This window comes from Embiotoca jacksoni, unplaced genomic scaffold (genome assembly GCF_022577435.1).
Source record: "Embiotoca jacksoni isolate LCO1_2020_lvr unplaced genomic scaffold, fEmbJac1.0.p SCAF_9, whole genome shotgun sequence".
In the NCBI taxonomy this organism is placed as follows: Eukaryota; Metazoa; Chordata; class Actinopteri; family Embiotocidae; genus Embiotoca; species Embiotoca jacksoni.
This window is the reverse complement of record NW_027185447.1, coordinates 7,674,444-7,698,641: the sequence shown is the minus strand read 5'-3', so window position 1 is coordinate 7,698,641 and position 24,198 is coordinate 7,674,444. Positions and strand designations below refer to the sequence as shown.

Sequence of the window (24,198 nt, the reverse complement as noted above, 5' to 3'; positions counted from 1 at the left end):
GCTTGTAGCCAGAACAGAGAGTCCTTTGTTTGCATGTCTGGGGTCTTCCACCGCGTACACACTGAGGTAGCAGTTTGACAAAGCCAGAAGATTGCATTACACATAACATCTTTGGGCTTTTAAAAAGAGAAAACCGCTAATCAGAAACAGCTTTAAAGGGACCGTTCACTGCATGCTTGGACACAATCTGTCCATTCAAACAAGATGTTTCCAAAGCTTGAGAATACTGTATGATTTTTGCACAAAACGTGCATATAAACTGCACACATGGAGCTATTAGACAGTTTAATGATATTGATGTTTTTTTCCATTTGGTTCATCTTTTGAGGTTTCAGCTTATAAGCAAAAAGTGTGGGTGGGTTTATTTGTTGACCAGCTTTATTGTATCTGCCCACACACAAAGCTACGAAGAGGGTAGTTTGTTGAATTAAAAATTATTAAACATCTCAATTATCCTGATTGACTGAAAATGCTGTAATGAACAATGCAGATTTTAAATCATCCAAAATACCCTGGCTGCAGACCTCTGAGAAGCTGCCCATATCAAAGATATTTTCAGTGATTCAAACACATGCAGGTTTATGTGCCCATTGACTGCTGATTCCCCAGTTATAAAAACAACCGAGTCAGTCACAGCTGTCTGATTGGATTTAAGAATGAGGACATCATTTACCGAAATAAGTCTTAAATGAACATCTCTCTTCCAAAAGCATGAAAAGGGTGCTTTAACAACCAGCACTGCAGCTTCTGTGTCGACTGGAAATGACATAGACGCGACACTCAAATCTCCCTCCCGTGGAAGAACATAATTTCAAACTTAATAATAAAGTGAAGATTGCAATTCAGTCATTATCCACCTACCACTCATATATATGTAAAATAATGCTGGCTGCAGTGTATATTTTTGCTGCACTGTAATAGCTTCATGAAAATGAACACAGCCAAAACCAAAATGGCTTCCTTCAAACCCCCGCACCCCTCCCCCAACACAAATTGTCATTTTCTATAATGGATAATAAGTGTTATTTATTTGGATTCACATCAGGCCTGATCACTTTGAATGATCACACAGACTTGTACTTGCATGTATATTTCTGTTTTAGCTGGTTTGGCTGTGTGGATGCATGTACATGTGTATATACGTATGATTTAGAGAAATACAGTAGCTGGTTAGAGTTGGAGCTTAAAGGAGAAAACAGGCCAGTAGCAGGAAAAGGGGGAGTCATTTTATGTATGTTACTCTTCCTGTCTGTTGTGCTCTACTTGTTGCATTGTATCCCTTTGCAGTAGAGGAAGCTCAGGGGCCACTGGTCTTTGGAGAAGCAGCAAGTTTCAGCCTGTTTATGCCACTATGTTTTCTGCTTCCAGGTGTCTTGCTGAGCCATGTGTCTCTATTGATTTGGCCGGCTGTAAGAGAACAGCAGCTGATGGTCGAGATCAGAATAGAAACCTAACTTGTTGGATGCAGGCTCTCTCACTCTCTTTCTCCTCATCTGTATTTTCTGTCTGTTTTCAGGCTACGGCTCTGTCTGTTTATTTTTGTGTATTTCTTAACTCCGACGCGCCCCCCACACTCACATTCTCCGTCTTACTCTTTCTTTCTCAGTTATTTCACCCTTGTTCACCCACCCAGCCCCTTTCTCCTGAAAATGTATCGCTCTCACACACATCAGCTGAACTCCACACACGCAAACTCATTCATCCATTCACTTCACTTAATGTTTTGAAGAAAATGCACATAAAAAGTAATTAAACACAGCTCATCAAATAAAATAACTACCCTTGAAAATGTCTTTCAAGATAAGAATTTAAGTAAAGTAAGTGACTTATTTGTCTATTTTGTTCCTCACTTGTTCAAATGTAAAACTTATTTTTTCAACTAAACCAAGCAAGTTGAGTAAACTAAAGAAATCAAATTTAGCCAGTAACTAAGTTATTTAGGTTTAAATATAGGTTTTCAACTATGTTTAATTCTATTTTTGTAAAGCAGTTTATCAACTACACATTTATTGTATCTGTTGCTATGCTGATAGAAGGTATATCGATCAGTGCTGATAAATGAATAAAACATCTAAAGTGGCAAAGACAAATAAGATAAATAACAAGACTCCATCAGACATTTTCAGACATTGGATGATTTTAGACCAAATGCAATGCATGCTGGGAAGTACAGTATGTCAATAAATGTTTGATACAACTTAAAGATAAAACATGTCCACTAGATATGAAGCTGAAAACAGCAGACAGTTTAGCTTTGCTAACTGAAAGTAGAAAAAAAAACCTGTAATACAAAAATTTTTCCAATTTTACTTTGCAACTTTTTTTTTAAGACACTAAACAAATGAGATATAACTCATTACTAAATTAATGGGGCTTCGGAGGCGTTGGCAGATTTTATTACATTTAAACAGAGCCTGGCTGGCTGTTTCCTTTCACCGTTCCCCTTGAACAACAAAGACAGATAGATCTCTTAAAACTGTGACATGATGATGTTTTGTCATCCAACCATTAATAGAAATCCAGATGTTGTTTGGCCATTAGGACCAGCACACCCTCCATCTCTCGTCTCTCTCTATCGCCGTCCCTCTCTCTCTCTCCCTCTTTCTCTCTGAGTCAGAGACACCTCAGTACACCCTGGCACTGTACACCCAATGTGGGCGATGCTGATGTGAAAAGGCACCGTTACTTAATAGTGACTCACAGTGCACCATTATACCCCCACCACCACAACTGCAACACTCTCCTCACTTCACAACACTCACTCTCCCCACCAAACATCCCCTTATATTCCACTGAGTGTGCTTCTCTCTCTATCCGCTATCTGTGTTCTCTCCCTGCACGAAAAAGATGGGGGGACATTTGAGACAAAGGATGAAAAATGAAAATTGAGGGTCTGAAAACGCCAACACACATCTCACTTCTTTGAGGCTGAACAGAGCCGCTGGCAAGGTCGCCAGAATGCGGTCGAGATACATATTGTGCGGCGTGTATTTAAATTTCAAGAGAGTGTACAATTTCCGTTTCACGAATTCAAGCTGAATTCTGTTTTCAACTCTCAACCAACACTGGGTCATTGATATGTGAAAACAATGCTGGAGGGACATCAGAAGAGCATCCGCACAACATCCACGCCCATGCTAGGAGGGATTGTACATTTCAGTTGTAACCAAGGATTGGTAGTTCTTTATGTAGGTCAGTCCATGTCAGCCAATAAGTCCAATTATCATCAGTCTCTGAAATAGAACAAGCAGTGACCTCTGCTCTGCTTTCATAGGACTGAAATGGATGGAACGATGCCACCGATAAATTATATGAGGATTCATTCAGAATAGAAAGCTATTAAAAGAGTCTAAAGTCTGCGGCAGGATGATTTTTTTGTTTTAATGTTAATAGAAAGGGGTCCATGTTGATGTGAGAAGTCAACATTTTCCTTTTCCGAAGAATATGAACAGATTCCTCTTTCATCTGTCGATATCAGAGGCTTTGGAAAACATCAAAACGACCCACTGTCCCACTCTTTTTGGCGTACTCCCTCGATTCCACCTCAAATACATACCCCGCAGAAAAACAGCACTCCCCAAAAACAGCAACTTATCAGCAGCAAGAGTGCACTCAATGATTCATACACTCTTTTAAGAGAACTTGAAACCCTTGGCTCTATTTCGGTCCCGGCCTCTCTCTGTATATGCAGCACGACGGAGCGCAGGGATTTAGTAGGACTAAGTAGTTTGATATTCCTATTGGTTTTCCGCATGTATTTTCACTCTCTCTTTCCCTCTCTCTTAGTGATCTTTCTCATCATATAGAGACCAAGGTCATGGCTGATTGAAATATAATAGAAGTGTAGACATCTGGCCTAATACTGTGGGAAGTTAAATCTATTTTAATGGCCCCTGCCGCAGTGGATTCTCTCTGATGCACTCTTGCGCTTCACTGACAGTAAATCACAATGTTCTCTTATTGCCCTGACTGGAATGAGGGCATAGAGAAAGAACAATGAGGGATCCACATCATTTGTTTTCACCCCTCCCTTGCTTTTTCCTCTGCTCGGCGCTCCTCCTCTTCTCCCCTCTCTCCACTCAGTTTGCGACTCATAAAGCAAGGGGCTTAAAGAGAGTGACATCATGAAAATAAAAATAAAGGGGATTATGAGCAAGCTATTGTGCCATATGTGATTACCGGGGCTTCCATGTTCCCTTGGGGGGGATGAGTGACTACGAGACAACATATTTTATTTATTTATACGATTCTCTCTAATGAATAAGAATAGGAAATGTGTCTAAGACCACGGTATTACCGTATTTGTCAACAACAAAAAATGGAACTCAGCCTTTGGTCCCAACATTAAATAATGTTCTACTTCTCTGTTGCAGTACAAAGATCAGAGATATTTGTTCACCCTTCATCTTTGATCTATAACTGACTTCTTTTTTTATTTTCTTTCTTGAATTGAACTGACTTAAATGTGTGGCACACGGCCCTTCTTCACACCTTTTCAAAATATTTCCTTTGCGGCCGTGTTTTTAGAGTTCATGTACAATCCAGTGCAGGTCCACCCACATCTGCAATGGAGAGTCAGGTCCTTTTTACCCACCTAAATGAGATCCATTTTGATGTGACATTTGAGAGAATTACTAGTGCATGGGGGAGCAGAGAAGAGGTTAGCTCACTCCTTCGCTATTGGTTGAAGCCCGCCACAGCCCACCTGTCCTTTAGTGACGGACGCTACCTATGACCCTGAGCTACTATTGGACTTAGTGAAATGCACCACACACACACACACACACACACCCACTTCACTTATCCCAGTTCTGTCTTTCTGTCAGTCAACCCGGTGGATCTGCTATTCCTTTCTCCTTCTATTGTACCACAACGGCTGCTTTTCTTGATACATCACCCAAATGGAGTTTATTGTCGTCTCAAAGCAAGGTCAGATAGCCTCTGTGGACCCTGCAGACCATCGCTGTAATGGTCACTTGTGCTGCACGCATCGGCTCAAACACTCATTGATGATGAGTTTGATTTCTGCCCTTTCTCTGCTCCGCAAGATTTATCTGTGAAGGGGAATTTTCAAATTCCCCAGAAGATGTTTAAAAGATTTACTGTTGCCATCCATCTATCTGGAGTACAGATAGTGGACATGAAAACCTTTATGTATGCATGGCCAGCTGTTGTTTGTCGCTTAAACCGTGCTGCTCTGTCATTTTTTTACAGGAAGCATATGGCTCGATGACTTTCCATATAGGACATTGTATACGCATTCAAAGTTATGGGGTTTGGTAACGCAAGGAAGATGTTCTTTTCTTTTCTGATTAGCTATTTTTAAAAGTGTTTCAGATCACAAATAAGCTGATACTGTAGTAACGAAGTCCATCAAAGACAGACAGCTCTTGTCTTTGGACAATTTGCCCCCAATCAGCCATGACAGGCTCTCTGGTATACTGTGCAACATTTTCATTCTCCTCCCTTTGACGAACACATCATTGTTCCCAGATGAGCTGTCTTCCACTAAACACCTCATAGGCCCCGAATGACTCCATCACCAGGCTAATGACTTCATCTCATCTTCTCAGCCATTTGTGTCAAAAATACTTTTAGCTAAGCTGATTAATGTTTTTCCACTTACAGATAACTTAATTACTTAAGATTACTTGACAAGGTGGAGCAATGTTTGGTTTCAGAGACCATTCCACCTACAAGCTCTCATCTCAAGGTAAAATTCTGTTGTTGGCTGAACAGCCTGTGTGTATTATTCTCTGAGAATGTGAACATGAATAATGTCGTGTCCATAAACTAAACAAATCAGAGAAATGTTTACATGCAAGGAAGAGGACTAAAAACTGTATGACTGGTGACTTTCTGTACTTAAATAATACATTTTGTGATGCCATATTTTGCTGAATAAAAGCACATTTCAATTAAAAAAAAAACATTATTCAACTAAACTCGAATACAATTTTGGGATTGATGTCTCAGTATCTTAAAAATAGGTGAAAAAGCAGAGTTTTACTGCTTTTTCTGTTGCACCTCTGCATGTGAATTATTTAATTTGGAATGCATAAGATCTAAAATAACTAAAATATTTGGATGTTGAAATTGGAAATACTTTACAGTTATTGACAACTATAAGAAAACAATACAAACACAGTGTGGTTAATACTCAAAATATTTAATGGCTCATTTTTAAATAACACTACAAGTAAAAAAAATGTAACTGTGCAATGAATAGTGTGTTGTCCAGGTCATACTGGTTGATCGACTTCGGTCACACTTGTTTTAAGTGAAACTTGATTTAAAAATAAAAATGTTTATGCAGTGCAGAAGGTTTTCTTTTTCCCTCCAAGCATGATTTGTAGTTTATACTTCACATTCCTTTTCTGCTTGGCAGTAATGTCATTAGTTTAATTTAGGTCGAGACACCTCAGATATTTATTGATTTAAAAATGCAAACATAAGTGATTTTACCTCAGGTTCAAAACAAACAGTAAATATAGTTTTATGTTTTCTTCAAATTCTTCTCACAACCAGTTTTCAGTTTTGCTTTAAGATGTTAGCGTTGAACATCAGAGGACATGCTTGTGTTGTCAGCCTGGATCTCCCATCGATAAAAACTCAACACTGATCCTATGCAGTGAATCATCTCACTCCTGTTTTTTTTTTTCTCAAAGAACTGGCAAATGGTTTATGCATGATGATAGTCAATATGCCTCAGCGCAATATCTCACATCTCTAAATCATGTTAAAGATTGTGAACATTATGGTGTTTTGATGTCGAGTCACAAGTGATGTGCAAGGCTCGGTACTATCATGTTTATCAAGTTTAAAAACAGAACATTTAAAAATAATATATAATATGTGGAGTCTTCAAAGGTCCAAAGTAGCGTCTTTGTCCAGGAAAATGACAGATTTGCTGAAATTTCACCTCTGCAGAAGGGGGGTGAAGGTTATAGCTAGAGAAGGCTGAATCAACATTTGGCGGTTTTTTTCTGACCCCTTTCTCTTTTATCCACTCTTCTCCATGTCCTGAAAGACAGTATATTTATGAATTATTTATCTGTGTTTGAAAATGTTAAACTTGTGATGTCCTTGTCCTGCGTCTTATCTCCAAGGGCATCATAAGAAGCTGTAAGGGGGGGGGGAGAAAAAAAAAAAATCACAAAACCGATGAGAGGCGCGGCCATAAAATAGCCTCTGACAGCATTTAAATCTTGGTGCATGTACATGACAACAGTTATGTTTCATCTTGGGGAGAAAAAGTGGCCAAAAACACAGGATGCAACTATATTATTGGGTCAATCCTCAATTGTTTACGTCCCACAAAAACCTAGAGATATTTCAACAGTATTGGTAACATTTACTATTCATCTTCAATGTGGCATCTGACACATTACTGAACAAGGGGTGAAGAAACATAGCTGTGTTCATCAGAAACTGATATGTGCTGCACGTAAGCATTTTTGTTCTAAAATGTAATCCAAAGTCAAATGATTGCTAAGTTAAATTTGCGCCCACAGTGGTCTAATTGCTGAAGTAGAGTAATTAATGTCCTCTCGTAAGCTTTTTTTTTGTGCTTCAACATGTTTAATTAGTCATTTATACGAAACAGGCCTCTACTCCTCTTTCATTTGATCTTTGTTGATTAGACAGGGCTACATCAGAGTACTAGTTCCCAACCTTTGTGCCTTGAAACTCATTTTAGTCAAGCAGTGCTTAACCTCTGCATGCATATACTTTATCTATGAACAGTGTCCACTTTAGTATCAGTGATTTTTCAACTAATAACACAACAGTTTTCATCTTTAATGTTGCGTTCACAAAACCTGTAAACAGTATATGCAGTAAAGGGTTTGTGTTATGTATGCTACTTGTTTTGCCTTTTTGTTTTTGCACACCATCTGTATGTCTGTATGTCATATGGTGGACTGACATTAAGGTTGAAGTCGAAGTTGAAGTAAGCACTGGTTTAGCTGTTGGTCTCTCCTTGGTGCATCACTACTAAAATACACATGTTCAACAGACAGTCACTTACCAGTCACCTGATGATCCCTCCAGCCTCAGTTTAATGTATGCATGCTTAGATATCATACTGTAGTAGTATGTGGCAGGCATTGATGCACAGATTTGCACAGATTTGTTTGTATTTTTATTTGAATTTATTCTGCAGCACATGTTTGTTAACAATAATAACAAACGACAACAGTGCTAAATGCTAGACGCCAAAGAAACAGACATTTGCAAAACTTATCAAGGGAAAAGGAATTGTCTGTGATAATATTTCTAAGCAAGCACTGAGTGTGAGTGTTATGGGAAGAGAAAACAGCACATCGCCCCCTGATAGTAAACATACTCCCTTTTATTATTATTATTTTCTCCCTAATGATAGTGCACATTATGAGACTTTTATCCTATCTTCAAGCACTGGTTCTGCTAGTGGGGACATCGTAGCTATTCCTCAACGTTTCTTGCCATTTGTTTGCTAAAAGTATTTGTTTGCAAGATGAATTGCTGCACTGGCAGGCGAGATGACAGCCTACACGAAGATGATATTGAATTGATTTCTGAAATGTTGCAGAACGGACTAGTTGATGTGTACCACGAGACATGAATAATAAAAATTCTATTAAAAAGCTCTTGAATGGCTGACACTGGAATATTATTTGTGATGATTAATTTTCCTCAGTCATTATAAAGGGGAGTTGGCATCAGATTGCCTCTGACAAAATTGCTTTTCACTCCCTGGTGAATACCCTCAGTATGCTTTTTGAGAGCACAAAATCATATTTCTCAGTGCAATATTATGTCAAGATAGGCCCTGAAAAAGACACTGCTCATGTATCACCTTATTAGTACCAAAAAGTCTGTGCTGTTTCAACTGCCGCGGGGTCATTTGGATATTCTGCATACGTTTTAGAATGAGGAAGTTTGTTTAGTTCAGTGTTTCTGTTTCTAAAAATATGATTGGCATTATAATTATGAGATTACAGAATGGCCACTAAGTGACTGTCAGTGGTGTTTTTCCACGTAATAAAATTGATTAACTGTATTTTAAAGGCGTACAGGCTGACAGTTTGTTGCTTCAAAGCTGTCAAGACTTCTGAAGCAACTTCTTCTGTCCACCAGCTGTTCTTGTCTAACTGTCTAACTAATTAATTGGCTGTGCACATTTGTGTTGAATAAATTCTTTACACTTTTGTAAGCGCAACAATTTGCATTTTTAATTACTTTTATTTTCAGCAAAACAGACTGTATTGCCTGCTGCAGTTCAGTGTCTGAGTGCAGCAAACACAAATCCAAACAACAAAAATCAACAGGTGCATTTAAAAGCTAATTATGATGCTTTTTAATTACTCTGGAACATCTTTTGTTTGCTGCTTCTTTCCTGGATTGTTGTTGAAGTTCATTTTGCCATTAAAATGTTGCATATGATTGTAACGTGGTTGTCTGATGGGATTTTCTTTGTACTTGTTTTTCCTTAAGATTCAAGTGTCTATATGTGCTTACTATTTTATTTAAGTGTGACACTGTTTTGAGATGCAGGTACAGACGTTTTTATATTGTTATGTGTTCCTGTGGATTTTTCTTGTGTGCTTCCTCCCATGTTTCACAGATAAGCAAATTACTGTAGACTCCAAAATGCTCATATAAACAGTATGAAAGTATTTCTGTGACCTGTCCTGGCATTTTTCATTGTTTTTGTTAATATATGCTGGGAAAAAAATATCTTCTTGCAACCCTAAAATGTAGCAAAAAGGAGTAAATACTTTAGGTAAAGGTCACTGTGATTGTATTTTCCTCTTCTAAAAAATGTATTACTTTCTTTTTTTTTCTTCTTTTTTCAGAGCTACTCCAGTCAGGGCAGAGGCAGCGGAGGAGGAGCAGGGGACGAAGACTATGAGATCCCACCGATCACACCCCCGAACCACGCCGACCCTTCTCTGCTCCATCTCATGGAGCATGAGTCAGGTTACCCCTTCCACTCCCTGCCTCACAATGGCTTGCTCAACACCTACTCCTACCCCGAGCTGCCTGCCCTCATGATGTCCAACATGCTGGGTCAGGACACTCACCTCCTCTCTGGGCCTATGCACTCGGTGAGCACATCTTCTTCTTTTTTTTGTCTGTCTCTTTTTAGCTGTGGCCCTCTGTGATCATGCAAGTCAAGCGCTGTGGTGGGCTATTAGTCTTTGCAGTCAGAGAGTTGGAAGTTAGCCAGCAAGTCAGCGCAGAGAGCATTTTGTGTGAAGGTTTCACATGTTCTTGTCATGGAAAGTTCATTTTTTAAAATACTGCAATACTGTGAAGCTATAACCTTATATAAACAGCACTAAAACAGTCAAATGACACATTTTTCTTTGTGCTTTATGCAACATTTATGAATACAGAGAGCTGCTGCTTCCTTAACACCCAGACCTTTGCAGCAGAGCTTCTTTAATATCCATACAGCTGCACAACTCAGAGATTTCCTTGCCTTAACGTGTGCCAAGAAAGGCAGCAAGAAAGTCGGTGCTGCACATTTTCAGTCGTTATGATCGGCAAAGCAAAAAGGGATCTGAATAAGATGGGGAAAGTGGGGTGGGGGAGCAGGTTTTCAACAGAAAATCTTGATGGGGAGGGAGGGGGTATCCCTTGTCAGCTACTTTTTCTTTTCAAAAGGATTCTGAGGACCCCTATTCCCCCTTCTAGTAAAGGGACTTTCTCTTGTGTTAAACATGCTTCAGACTGAACATGTAAACACCCCCCCGGCGAACACATTCAAGTGCTTTAATCATAGGATCGAATCAGATGAATTATAGATGGCCTGTGTGGTGAATTATTCAACGTTATATACTTTCATCTGACATAAATATTACTTTTTTCTCTCTGCCCTCCATCATGAATATTTATGCTTTAATGTGAGCATCCCTGGCATTTATCCTCCGTTAATCAGGTCTTATGTGATTTTCAGAATCAAACTGCATAAGTTGCAGGCTTCGTTTTTTTTTTTTTTTTTTTTTTTTTTTTTTTTTCTGTGGGTGGTAGCTAAGGCCTCCATTAAAGCTAGTCTTCAGGATTAGGTCACAATCCATTGGCTACTGTGCTGAATATACTTGCTGCAGGAGAACGATGCTGTTGACTGGAACATTTGCAGTCAATCTACTTTTTAGTGTCGATGGATGGTTTGACAAGACTAAAATCATTTGATTAAACTGATGATAAGATTATAACATGAATCTCTGGATGGACGTGTACAGTACATGTACAATTGAAGCTTTATATGATGTCCATGCACAAGCATATGTAGCAAAGCAGCCCTGCTTGGCCAGTAACATTTTAGAGGCAAACAGAGAAGGAGGGCCTGCTTCTTAAACAGCTTTTGTTTCACCTTTGCAATTATTTATTTTCAAATAGCCCTTCAGGGTAATGTTCCATTTTCTTATTTCACACCCCCTTTTCTCATAAATGAACCGTCATTGCAATAAATCACTGCACAAACAGAGACTTGCACACACCGTGAAAGGTCCAAAGATTTATGTAACACATTCATGTTTCCCACTTCCACATTTTAGTACTACTCTAGCAGAGGCTGGCTAATAATAGCCGCTATTAATATTTCTTGTTGCCTAGCAACCCCAGCAAGTAATAGCTTACTCTGGAAAAATAGATGACCGATAAGGAAGAAGGAGGGGGAGCTGGTGGGGTTGGAGTGGGGGGATTCAATTCATTTATTATCTCCTGGGACAAGAGGAGCTTATTTCTGAGGCTGAGGAATAGGAAAGTAGGCCGTATATTGAGAAATATTTTAAAGCAATTGGAGATGACGTTATTTTCATTTTGGTTCCATTAGGGATGTTTCATTTGATGTTTCCCCAGCAAAGTCAATTAACCTTAATTTCATACTGATAAAGGTATAATAAGCAAGATTGAATTTATGTCTGCTGCATGCTTAAAAAATAATAAAGGTGGATGGAAATAGGCTCTCACTGTAACCAGGGTCAGAAATGAAAAGACAAGCCTTCGTTGTACTGTATTGACAAAAGCCTTACAATAAACTCACAGAATTGGAGGAGATAGCTGGAAAACCAAAACGCTAATCATTCAACAGCCTTCTTTCACTGCCGCTGAAGAAGCAAATAAAAAGTCGACAGCGTTACCTTAAGGATACACTCCTCTTCAATAACATCTATCCTTCACTGCACATTTTAAACCTCCTACAAGTACAAGCTCAGCTGTAGCAACAGATACACTTCATCTCGAGGGATGTTGTTGCTGGTTTTTGTACAACATTTAGCCCAAGGCTAAAGCTCTGTAAACTTCTCCCTGCTTTGGGATTCTCTTTTTCAGCTCACATCGATCCTACAGCAAACAGAGTTAAATCATTACAAGATTGAGAGCAGCGGACTGACCATCATCATGCTCCATGGGCACATTAATTTGCTTCAGTCTTTCTTCCTTGTAGCATTAGTCTGTAATTTCTCCTCACTTAGAGTTGACTAGCTTTATAATAATCTTGAGATTTCTGACCTGCAGAAAGGCATATGTCTCTGCAAGAGCTCTGTTTTTCCTGCTAAATTTATTCTGGCAACTTCCTCTTATCTAATTTTGACTCCACAGGCAGCTGAAAATATTACCTGGTACATTAAAAAGATGTTTAGCAGATGGGAAAAAACAGGTGTCAAATACAGTACATGCATTGAGTATTAGGCAAATATTTAGAGCTAGTGCATGCTTTGTTTTTTATGTTCACTTGGAAGATCTCGCACTTTGTTCAGGTGCATGGTTAGATCTTTTCTTCTGCAGTTACATGTTGTTCCTAATAGTCTTAACTGCCAGTTTTGAACCATTTCTTAGGCCTAAAACTGCACCTTTTATAAGGAAGAAGCATCAACACTTTGCGTTTTAAAAGAGAGAGCTGTCTGTCATAAACGCTCTTATATTCTCTTAACTCCTCCCCACACCGCTGACCTACTCTTTCAGCTTCTCTAAACTAAGGCAGAAAGAGCCAAGTCTTGGATGACTGGATACTGTGAAATGTAACATGCTGTCGTGTGAATGCTCATTGCTGAGGGAGAATCCCCCTCTCACCCCAAGCTGTCAACGTTTCTGCTATCCCAGTACTCGGAGAAGAGGTGGCACCCAGGGATCTCATGTTCAACAAGCCCCCTGATCGTTCAGGTCTGGCTGATGGTACAGCGGGGGGAGATGCCAGCAAGATCTATGTCTTTGAGAAAAAAAAAATAAAGGAGCAGGGACCCTCGCCAGCAGATGGTAATGAGAGGTCGAGAAGGAGTTTGTAGAACGGCCCCAACATGGAGCCTTGAGGGGTGCCAGTGTGTTTAAATATTGAAACAGAGCACTAGTCCCTGTCTCATTACTGGTGTAATGAGGCTGGTTAAGGAGGAGGAAAGCCCCTGCTGCCAAAAAAGCAGCTGCCAGCTTCACAAGTTTACGTCACATATTCAGTCGTATGACTTCTGTGGGAATTATGTAGACTTTTGTTAAATATGTAGTTCTAGATTAATATTTTTGGCAGGGTGCTGTGTAACTAACATGCCTTTAAATTATGGCAATTTTAACATTCTTCTGTTTTTGATAGTGGCAGGTTATTGTTGATATCATGGATAATTTATGGTTTTAAATCTTTTTTAAAGTTTATTTTAAGGCTGGATCAACGTATTTGGTTCATGGTTTGTTATTTTGGCTGCTCGAAGTACAGCGAACTCAAGGACACGTTGAACCAACATATCCACAAGCAACATAAGCATTCATTAAAGTTGCAATATGTCCAATATTACAACTGCAACAATATTGTCCAACTTACTTTTTAGCTTTGTTTGGTAGTTTTGGACTTGTATGTAACATAAAAACATTGATTGAGCTTTAACTTTTGAAAAAAGACCTAATTTCATCCAGAAGGCATCAATATGTGTCTGTACATTAGTGCCTATAAGTACAGTGTGTTTGCACTTTGGAACTATTTGTACAGCATATGTGTGCTCTGTATAAGTGTGTTGACCTTGTGTGTGTGTGCGTGTGCGCCTGTGTTTTCAGGATCAGTCTTTGTCAGAGTCACTGATTGCTACAATGTTATGTTAGCTTGACTTCATTTGACTTCATTTAATCTGCAAAAGTAAATTCATTGTGCATCACTTGGCATTTAGGACATCGACGGCATGAGAAAAGGCCATAATTATTTCAAAGCAGTGACATAAAAAACTGTACTGACATCTGTGGTTATTGACAGCACAGTGATAGTTAGATATAGGAACCAATCAAGCCATTAAAGAGATCAGTGAGGCGATCAAAAATCTTGTTTGAGGTCTGTAATATTCAAACATGAAGTCAAGAAATTAAAATGCACTGAAGAGGTGCATATGTAGGAAGTGTTCACAGTAAAATTGTGTTTATTCAGTACATAGAGTGAAATTTATTCAGTGGCCTGAGGTGCACATCTTGTACATTTGAACCTGGAAGACCAGTTTTTCCTTTTTTTTTTTTTTCCAGGCCCCGTCTTCTATTTAATGAGAAGACTGTATCTAAAAAATGTAGCTGAAAATGGCAGTTTGATTTGACATGCTCAGTGTAGCTGGATTACCAGTGTTGTTTCTTTTCTTTTAAAAAAAATTGAAACAGCAATCTTTTTTCCAGTGTAAGTTTTAGACATATCTCATATGACCTGCTTGCTCCGCTGCCTTTCACTGGGATAGATATGACATCTTGGTGACATTCCTAGATAAATCACTTTTTGTAACAGTAGAAATATTTTGTGTTGTGGCTTTCCATTTCACAAAAAGACAGATGCCCTTCAGTGCTACACTCCACAACAGGGGTGAACAATGTGTCTTGTAGTTGTCAAACGAAATGACAGAGAGATAATTGGTAGGGCACTCCTGTTTCATTTAAACATAGAGACAAATAGGCTTCCAAAGAGAATCGTGCTTTAAAAAAGTAAAGCTTTGTTTTGTGTAGCTTATTATGCAGGGTTTGGAGTGAAGTAATGAAGACGAGCATTAACGGATTGAGCATTAAAAACAAATGCACATTCATTGCAGTTCATGAATATTCATGGTACTAATTCAAATAACCTTAGGCAACTGTTACAACTGATGAATATTTAAAACAGCTTGGTCACAGAGATTTGAACACTGCATTATATCTGACTTTCTGGGATCATCATGTACAAGGGTAAACAATTAGGAATGGCAAAAACAGATTTCAGCGGTGATCAAAATAAATCTGGAAAACAATATCCCATGTTGTCCCATTAGTTACGGGCCATTGACACTCCGACAGAGAGCGTGATGACATGCAAGAGGACAACTGTGTGAAAAATTGTCAATAATCCTAATAATTGCTGAAATGATTAGTTGATTAATCAACCAGTCAATTGACAGAATATTAATTGACAGTAATTATAAAATCAAAGTCATTTATCCTTTGGAAAAAAATGCTAAATTTGTGCTGGTTCAAGCCTCAGAAATGTAAGACTTTGCTGCTTTACTGTGTTTTGTTAGTTAATTGAATAGCTTTGGGGTTTGAACTGTTGGTTGGACAAACATCCAATCTTGAGATGTAACTGTAGAAAAGCTGTGATTTCACAATTTTTCTACTTGAAAACCAACTATCCACAGATTTATCAGATAAAGAAAACCATCTTCAGATTATATCTAATCATAACAGAAATATAAATAGGAATGCATTTCATTGTTCTGACCTCAAACCTTCTGAGCTGGTTCAGTCAGGAAGGGTTGAGAAGCAGGAAAGGAAAATCAGCCACAGAACCTGACAGAGCTGGACCCGTAGGCCGCCCCAACATGTTTATGTTTTCCACATTGGTTTTGCAAAAGCCTGGCATCCTTACACGCTGTGAGTAGGAGAATCCCGTTCTGGCCACTTAAAAGGGGGCCTCGGCTGCTTCCTTTGAGGGATCAGCGTGGTGACTCGTCCTCCTCACCACCACCGCAACGCTAATTAGGCCCACCACAAAGCCAGCCTGTGGGGATAATGTCCCATTATTAGAGTCATTTGTTTCAATTAACCGCTCTGTGATTCTACAATAGCACTGCGCAGCCCAGCGCAAAGAAGCCATTACTCTCGCCCAAGGAACCAATGAGGTCTGGGACGAGAGTGTTTGTAAGAAGGTTACGGATACCTGCTACTGCCAGCGGTTGAGCTGGCAGGCGCCAAATCCAGCCAAGTCATTGATGAGTTGTTTCAGCACTGGGAGAGTGGAAAAACTCCTTATTCATGTTTTCTCTAGAGCTTTTAAAGACTGTTACTTGCTCTGCTGTTACTGGGTTTGTTGGGATTTTTGATGCGTTAGACTGAGAACTGATTGAAGATTTATTCAAGGATTGTTGACTTGAGTAGGAACCGCTGACAACTATAGGCTGCTCATGCTCTGTTTTACATGCTGAGAGCTTTGTGGCTGACTGAATTACTATTCTGCTACTGTATACTTATGGTGCTCGAGTCATTTTTAGACTGCAATCAGGTTACCCTCTGAGCACGAGGTTCTCTTTTTCTCCCCAGCTCATATATTACTCTCCTAACTCTAAAACCCTTGTTGTAAATTTAAAGTTTTGACTAATGCATTTTAATCACATCAGTGGACACAGATAGCAGATTGCTTTGACAACAATTCCCCACTGCCCGAGCTGGGAGTTGCAAAATGACAATTAGTCTAGTTCCTTCATGGCCAGCAACAAGCAACCCTAGATAAAAGCTGTTTGTACTCTTTGTGCATTTAGTGCCTGCTGTTGGTCACAGCTGGAGGCTGAAAGAGCCTCCTGGTTGCAGGTTGCATAAGGCATGCGTATGAGAAATATCATGACTGCGATTTATGCCTCATGTAAAAGTCATAACTTGAAGAAACTGTGTTTATTATGTAAATGTCCTTGATATCAGTTTTAAGGTGATTGTTTAAGCAGCAAAACCAGGTGAATTATGTCTATAGAGATGAACTTATATCTTGTAACATTGCTCTTTCTAATGATTTGCATATATTTTATCAGCCACAATATTTGCACAGCAACACCTCTGTTTTTGGAAAGAAGTCCTACAAAGAGTCTTATCAACTCCAAACACTTCAGAATACAATGTTTCAGAGCACTTTTTGGTCCTTTCAACACTAGATAATGGAAACTTCGATTGATACCAAGAGGTTGCTGCCCTGTGATGCCTCTGTTGCCAGGCTCTCTCATTGGCTTTCTCCCCCCGCTGCGCAGATGTTTACAAAGAGACATCACCAGCTCACATTAAAGGGTTCAAGTTGTCCCCTCGGGCTGTTGCTATGGAAATAACCCTGCTATGGTCGCTCATTCATGTTTGATTAATTGTTTTTTCCTTTCTGTGTTGTTCGCTCAACAAAGACCTGATCATGAGAACATATCATCTTGAAAACAAACAATAGGAAAAGATGAATATGTCCAAAGCTGTTTTATTTGCACTTTGAAATTTTCTCTCTTCTCTGCTTTGACATTTTGTAGATATTCTGTGGTGATCAGATTCATTAGTGTTGTATTAATTTGATAGAGCTTTGCTTATAAAGCCATACAATCATGAAGACTTTATATATATATCGTTTTCCAGAATTACCTGGACAGAAAATAAGCATTTTGCCTTTTTTCCTCTTCTTAAATTGCACTATGCAGTGCTGAGCTACAGCAACCCACTGGGGCCAATTAGGATGCCAGCAGAGCCAGGAAGTGCATAGCAGATGCTTTTGCCACTATTTATTAAAATCCAATCTGCGGGGGCCCCTCCAACAGCTCGTTAAACTACCGTTAATCTAATTAGCTCTCACTTGCCACTGTTTTCACCACATTACCAAATACAAGGGCCTCGACTTTGCAATTTAGGCTGATTAAGTAGGTCCAGTGCTGTTAGGCAAAGCTCGTAGGGAGGAGCTCCTCAGAGCTGTCAGTCATCCTCCACTGTCAGATAAATCATGCAGCTTAGTTCAGAAATGGCTTTGGGCTTGAGTTTGAATTAAAATATCTGCAATGGGAATGTTGGCTGAAATCAAACCCACATTGCCTGCTCAGAAATGCAACTCTGCCCGTCTGAAAACACAGACGAAACACTCCACCTCATAAAGACATTGTATGTTTGTAATGGCCTGGTACCAGAACTGGATACAAATGCCATAATGGCCTCTTTATGGATCAAGTCTATACGCTTCCCACTGATGTCCTTTCATGTCTTTTAGATCACCATCATGAATGTGCACTTCCGGTTCATTATTGTTTGGGCCGGGCTCTATTTTTATTTGATGAGTGCTGCTCCTTGGACGAGTGCCTGGTTCTACTCTGAGATCTGTGCAGCGGCTTTGACATGCAGTCCTGCTCATTGCTTACAGATGGGCGGTCTGACATGGAGCTGTAATTGCTTCCAGATGAGGAGGGCACTGTATATATTTTAAGACATGTTTTAACCTATCAAACCTTCAAAGTGAACTAGATGATGGGAATACACAAAAAAAGTCTAAAACGGGGGTGATTGTAAAATAATTGACAGGCAGCACAAGACATGAGTAAGAGTTGACTATCACATGTTGTGTAGTAATCAAACAGTTCCAGGAAACTATTTTAACAACCATCTTGAATTTTGGATTCCATTTATGGTATCTACAGGCAGTTTTAGTTTACAGAAGGGCGAACCATGCCGATTTCAAACAGCTTTGTTTACGTTCTCATCTTGCCTGCCAACATTTTGTAAGGCAACAGACCTGAGAGCACTATACACAGGTGCATTTTGAAATAGTAGTTGAAAATTATATCTAAATAATGACTAAATGCAAGTCATACAAAATAAATGTGAGACCACATTATCCCTATCCCAATTATAGTTAACTTAACAAAGACTTCCTTACTTTTTCTCAAATCCTACTTCAGCATTTTGTTCCCTTACGCTCCAAAATCATCTGAGACTAAAGTAGAGAGGACTGACGAGTTTTAAATCCATGTAGTTGTCTGGAAAACTTTGGATAGTATTCATCATTTATCATACATTTCTGTACTGCCTGTATCCTTGCAAGCTGCAGGCAACTGGATGCAAAAATGCTGTTACATTTTTAAACCTGCTGACTTTGTAGACGCTCAAACAGACATTTGCCACAGTATCATTGTGTTCTGATATTTGTGTTGCGCTGCTGCAGTTTGCCTCACTGTTGTAAATTGCAGCTTGTGGTAAAAATTGCAGAAAAATGATATGCCGCATGCTGAAATTACGTTACTCTCCCTGCTTCTGCTTTAACCATGACCATTTATCTGTTTGTTAACCCCCAAAGGCTTTGAGTCTGCAACAGCCGCACTGTTGGTGTGGAGACGTCCATGCTCATTCTGTTGAAGAGATCTATTGCACAGTACCAAATATATATATTTTATTATTAAATCTCCCTGGTAAATGTTTTTAAAGGTAAATATATTACAAAATATCAATATAAAAGAAACTGCACCTAAATATACTTTACAAGTTAGTCTAAGACTAATATTGATTCTCAAAAGCAGTTATAATAAACATTTGTATTAATATTGGATCACTTGAATAATGAACAGTGAGAATAATCTGTATATTGTAATTCCTCTCAAATCTAACGAGCATCTTTCAGCTCAAAAGTTTTTGTTCTGGCTCCAAACATTTTACTGATTTGATTGATTGTCACTGCTCTCATCAGTCTTTTTCAACCAGAACAGGCTGGCGTTGTCAATGGAAACAGCTGAAAAAACCACCCAGAATACATTTCATGCCCAGCACCAAAAGGCAGACAGACAAGGTTAGCAACCAGCTGGTGAATATAATGGAGTATTTAGCCGCTAAAGAGCCAGATATTTCCCCAAGGAGTTGGTGAGGAGCAAAACAGAACTAAAAAGAGAGTGAATACTGGATTTTAATTAATCAAGTGGATCCAAAAACAACTCAACAACTCCTAATGAACAATGATGCTGCTCAATATCTTCTGTATGTGCATATGGACAAGTGTTTGCTATCAAGTTGGTCATTAACTTCGTAAGGTGATAATATATCAGACTTTGTTTGTTTCAGACCTGCTGTGTTTACAGCTTGTATTCTCTAACCCCCCCAAAAATCAGTTATTCCTGGTTAAAGGATGAGCAATTCAATTATTGGCTATTATTCCACAGTCACCACAGTTGTCACTGCCAAAGTTACCTAAACTGCATCTGTAATCAATTCATCATTCACTCCTTCATGACTTCCTGTGTAACAATGAGCAGCTGATTGAATAGCGAGAAGTGAATTGCGATTACAAACATTTAAAAATCATAATTTTGTGTTTGATAACTGTGAAATGCAACACATTGCATTATGGGATTGTTAATAGAAAATATTCTGGATATGATAAATGCAACATTTCTGTTTCCATTGTGGGCATTTTTTAAGGGCAGATGTGATATGTAAGCATATGTAATAACTCGAAGACTGTAAGACTTTAAAAAGCTCATTCTTAAGATAACATTTGAGCAATCCTGCGTTGATAAAAACCATGATATATCATTCATTAAAGAAATCTGCTCGTTAAATCTGCTTTCTCTGCTTTATTTTCCCGTCAGTGCTTGATGAAAGATCATTTTACTGCTGACCTTTGATTGATGTTCTTGAACTGCTGTTTTAAAGAGCCTCTTATGTATCAGTCAGTTGCTGGGGAGTATGTTTGCTTTGTCTCGTTCTTAAGGGCAGCATACATTCGGACAATATTTACCTGCAAAAAATAGCATGTAAAATCTTGATCCTGTATTCTCTGTTGATGATTATACAGTGACTCTGTGTGTGTGTGTGTGTGTGTGTGTGTGTGTGTGTGTGTGTGTGTGTGTGTGTGTGTGTGTATGTGTGTGTGTGTGTGTGTGTGTGTCCCATTTTACAGCTGTTTGGCTTGAAAGCCATGAGACAGTGTATACAGATTTGGAAGTAGTTGGCGTTCAGGTTTTGATTTAGTGTCGTGCTCCTCAGTATCTGCATCATGCTTTGTTGTAACGGCCATCACTGTAAAGAGAAAGTGTATCTATGCATCACCTCAGTGTAGTCCCTGTTTGTTTTTATGGCCTTTTGAAAATCGATACTCCATGCAGCACTCTCCACTTTGCTGTTCAGTGTATATGCTGATGATTATGATGCAAATATTCAGGAGGCTGTGATTGGACAACCACTTTTGTACTCTCCCGTGCTATTACCTGGTTTTATTGTCTAATTTTCATGTCTTTTAAACTCTCTCTGCTCCTGCCCCATCTTTGTTGTTGTTATCAATTCACTTCTTTCTATATCATTCCACCCCCCTTCAGCTTTTATCTATTTTCTTCACATCAACTCTCGCCCTCTTTTTCTTTGCATATCACTCTAACTCTCTCTTTCTCATTTTCTCTCCCTCTCTTTCGCTCTTTCTATTTCTCTCTCTCTCTGCTGATAGTGACGCAGTTATCAGGCTGTCAATTCTAATCTCGTTTTGCCAGTGCAGTGCTGTCCATTCAGAATTACAGCTATCCCCTCCTCCTCCTCCCTATCTCTCTCTTCACTTACCAACTCTTCCATCTCTTTCTCTCTCTCTCTCTCTCTCAGACAACAGAAACGCTGATGGGATGAGCAAGTTTAGGCTGACACTATAGTTCAATCGTTTTGCTGGTAAACTAGAAAGCTGTGTACAAAATTATATTTAGACTCTACTGCTCTGTACAGGACATGGTGGTCTTACCTGTTAACAGCCATGTGCTGTTTGTGGTAATGTCTAATTTTCAGTCTTTAATAGGTAGATTTGTTTTAACACTGATGTTAACCTGATCTGCCCAGTGTGTTCTCGTGAATAAAATCAGCATCATCCAACAGCGTAACTGTAGAAAAAAATGTCCGTATCTTTCTTTCTTTCTTTCTTTCTTTCTTTCTTTCTTTCTTTCTTTCTTTCTTTCTTTCTTTCTTTCTTTCTTTCTTTCTTTCTTTCTATCTTTCTTTCTTTCTTTATATCTATCTTTCTTTCTTTCTATCTATCTATCTATCTATCTATCTATCTATCTATCTATCTATCTATCTATCTATCTATCTATCTATCTATCTTTCTATCTATCTATCTATCTATCTATCTATCTATCTATCTATCTATCTATCTATCTATCTATCTATCTATCTATCTATCTATTTATCGATCTACCTACCTACCTACCTACCTACCTACCTACCTACCTACCTGTCTGTCTATCTCTCTATCTACCTACCTACCCACCCACCCATTCATCCATCCATCCATCTACAAACTGTTGTAGCCACACAGCATCACCCCACCCTACATCATCATCTGACACTCAGTATTATAAATGTGAATACTAATTCTTTAACAGGCCTTATTTCTCAGTCACTTGGAAGCTAAAGGAACATTTCCAGATTTATAGGGGTTGAGTGTTTGGAGAGATATCTTGAACCACTCAGTGTATGGGGAATTTGACGTTTCCAATTGGTAGAAAATTGGTACAAGCGATGCAGTTTGCATTTTGGGATTCAGTCTGTTGTCGTGCCTCTGTGCCAGCGACAGCTGTGGCTGCAGGCAATATGTTTTCAGGTTTCCTGTTGGTCCAGTTAGAGTTAATTTCTTCAAAATTTCACACGGACATTCACTTGGACTCAAGTATGAACGTTTTAGAATTGAATGGTCAAATGTCACAGGTTACTATGACCTGCAAAAAAGGAAAAAATGTTTAATAGGATAAAATTAAGATATGATGACATTTTTTCTCCAAAGGTCAGGTCAACTTCACTGTGACATGATAATGTTCGTCCAAAAGACTCCTCTGTTCATTATTCCAATCCATAACTCAGGAACAGAAGAGAGATTGTGACCGTATTTCACATTTGATCAGATTCTACATTGGTAACACAAATCGTGTCCGTCCACCCTGAAACCGTGATGATTCAACGCAGTATCACTTCAAAGTGTGTAATACACCCACCAGTCCACTAGAGGACAGCGTGTCAGTGTCATGGTTTGCCTTCTCTTGGCATCAGAAAACATTTGGTTTAGAAAAAGAAAACAGGTGGGGGGGGGGGGGGGGGGGAGCACAAAAACTTATAGTTAAGGCTTCGTGAAAAGACCTCTGTCTGTGATGTGCATGTACTTTCAACTCAAAGGTGAGGCTAACCGTCACACAGACACACTGTCCTTTACTGGACTGGTGGATGCCTTACATGGTTTGTCGTGATGGGCTGGGTGATGATGTAGTTTTTCTGTGCTGGTGGGTTAAAGATGTGTGAAGCATCCACATTTTAGAATGTGTAGCTTCTTTGCAGCAACATCCATTTGAAGCATTGCCTGCTGTCATGACAACAGCTTGTTAGTGTGGTTCTATCAAAATCAACTTCATTGGCCAAATTCTTTCACAGTCTTCACTAGATATATGATATGAGTCCAGACAGACATGGATGTAAACTGCAACTTCAGCATTTGGTGAAAGTTAACAACCACAAGATGGTAATTCTCGTTTGTCGACTTTCGAATCTTATTATTCATAACCAAACAGGTGAATTGCAGTTAAAATAAGATCAGGTTGAGTCCAGATATCTTCAGCACAATACCACTGGTGCAGGACATAAACAAATCTCCATCCGTCTAAAATCTGAATGTTAAACATCAAGATCTGGTGTCAACAGATCGGAGTCAAAGAGTTTCACGGTGTCACCATTTTACATCAACAGAAGTCTGTCATAGAAGAGGACCAGATAACAATCTCCCCACTGACAACATCAGAAAATAGACCAGAATGCATTGCAGTCACAAAATGTTACATTATGAATAAGGGATGTGACTGTCTCTTTTTCTCAACTGACAACAACAGCTGTCATAATCATTACAGTTCCCTGCCCCTCCATGAGAAAACGCAGGAAAATAAGCTAGATATTGTAGCTACGTGGTCGGTATTTGTTTATCCTCTGTCAATAATTTGTAAAGCCAGCAAGTAAAACCACTACATTTTCTTAGTGGAGACATAATAGTCATTTCAGAAGCCTCTGTCTCCCATTTCTGCACTTAAGTCTTCTTGAAGAAACAAAGGCCATTTTGTCTTAATAGATGTTTGGACTATGATAATGATAACCAGGAAGTTTACATGAACCACAAATAAATTGTTTAAGTAAGTAAGAACAGTAACTAGTACCTTTAGGCAAATTTTGTAATAGAATGCGAAGTGGTACTCTGCAGTAATTTGTTAGCTAAGACAAAACAAAATA

The 24,198-nt window shown here is 39.0% G+C and overlaps 1 protein-coding gene across 2 annotated transcripts in view; it reads left to right on the top strand.

Annotated features, from left to right (window-relative positions):
* LOC138193230 (TOX high mobility group box family member 2-like) overlaps nt 1-24,198 on the top strand; it is a 76,364-nt gene that overhangs the window by 40,765 nt on the left and 11,401 nt on the right. For both annotated transcript variants that reach the window (XM_069141132.1, XM_069141131.1), the window contains one exon: nt 9,840-10,091. In XM_069141132.1, coding sequence (XP_068997233.1) covers nt 9,840-10,091 — 252 coding nt within the window. The remainder of the gene's footprint in view (nt 1-9,839; nt 10,092-24,198) is intronic.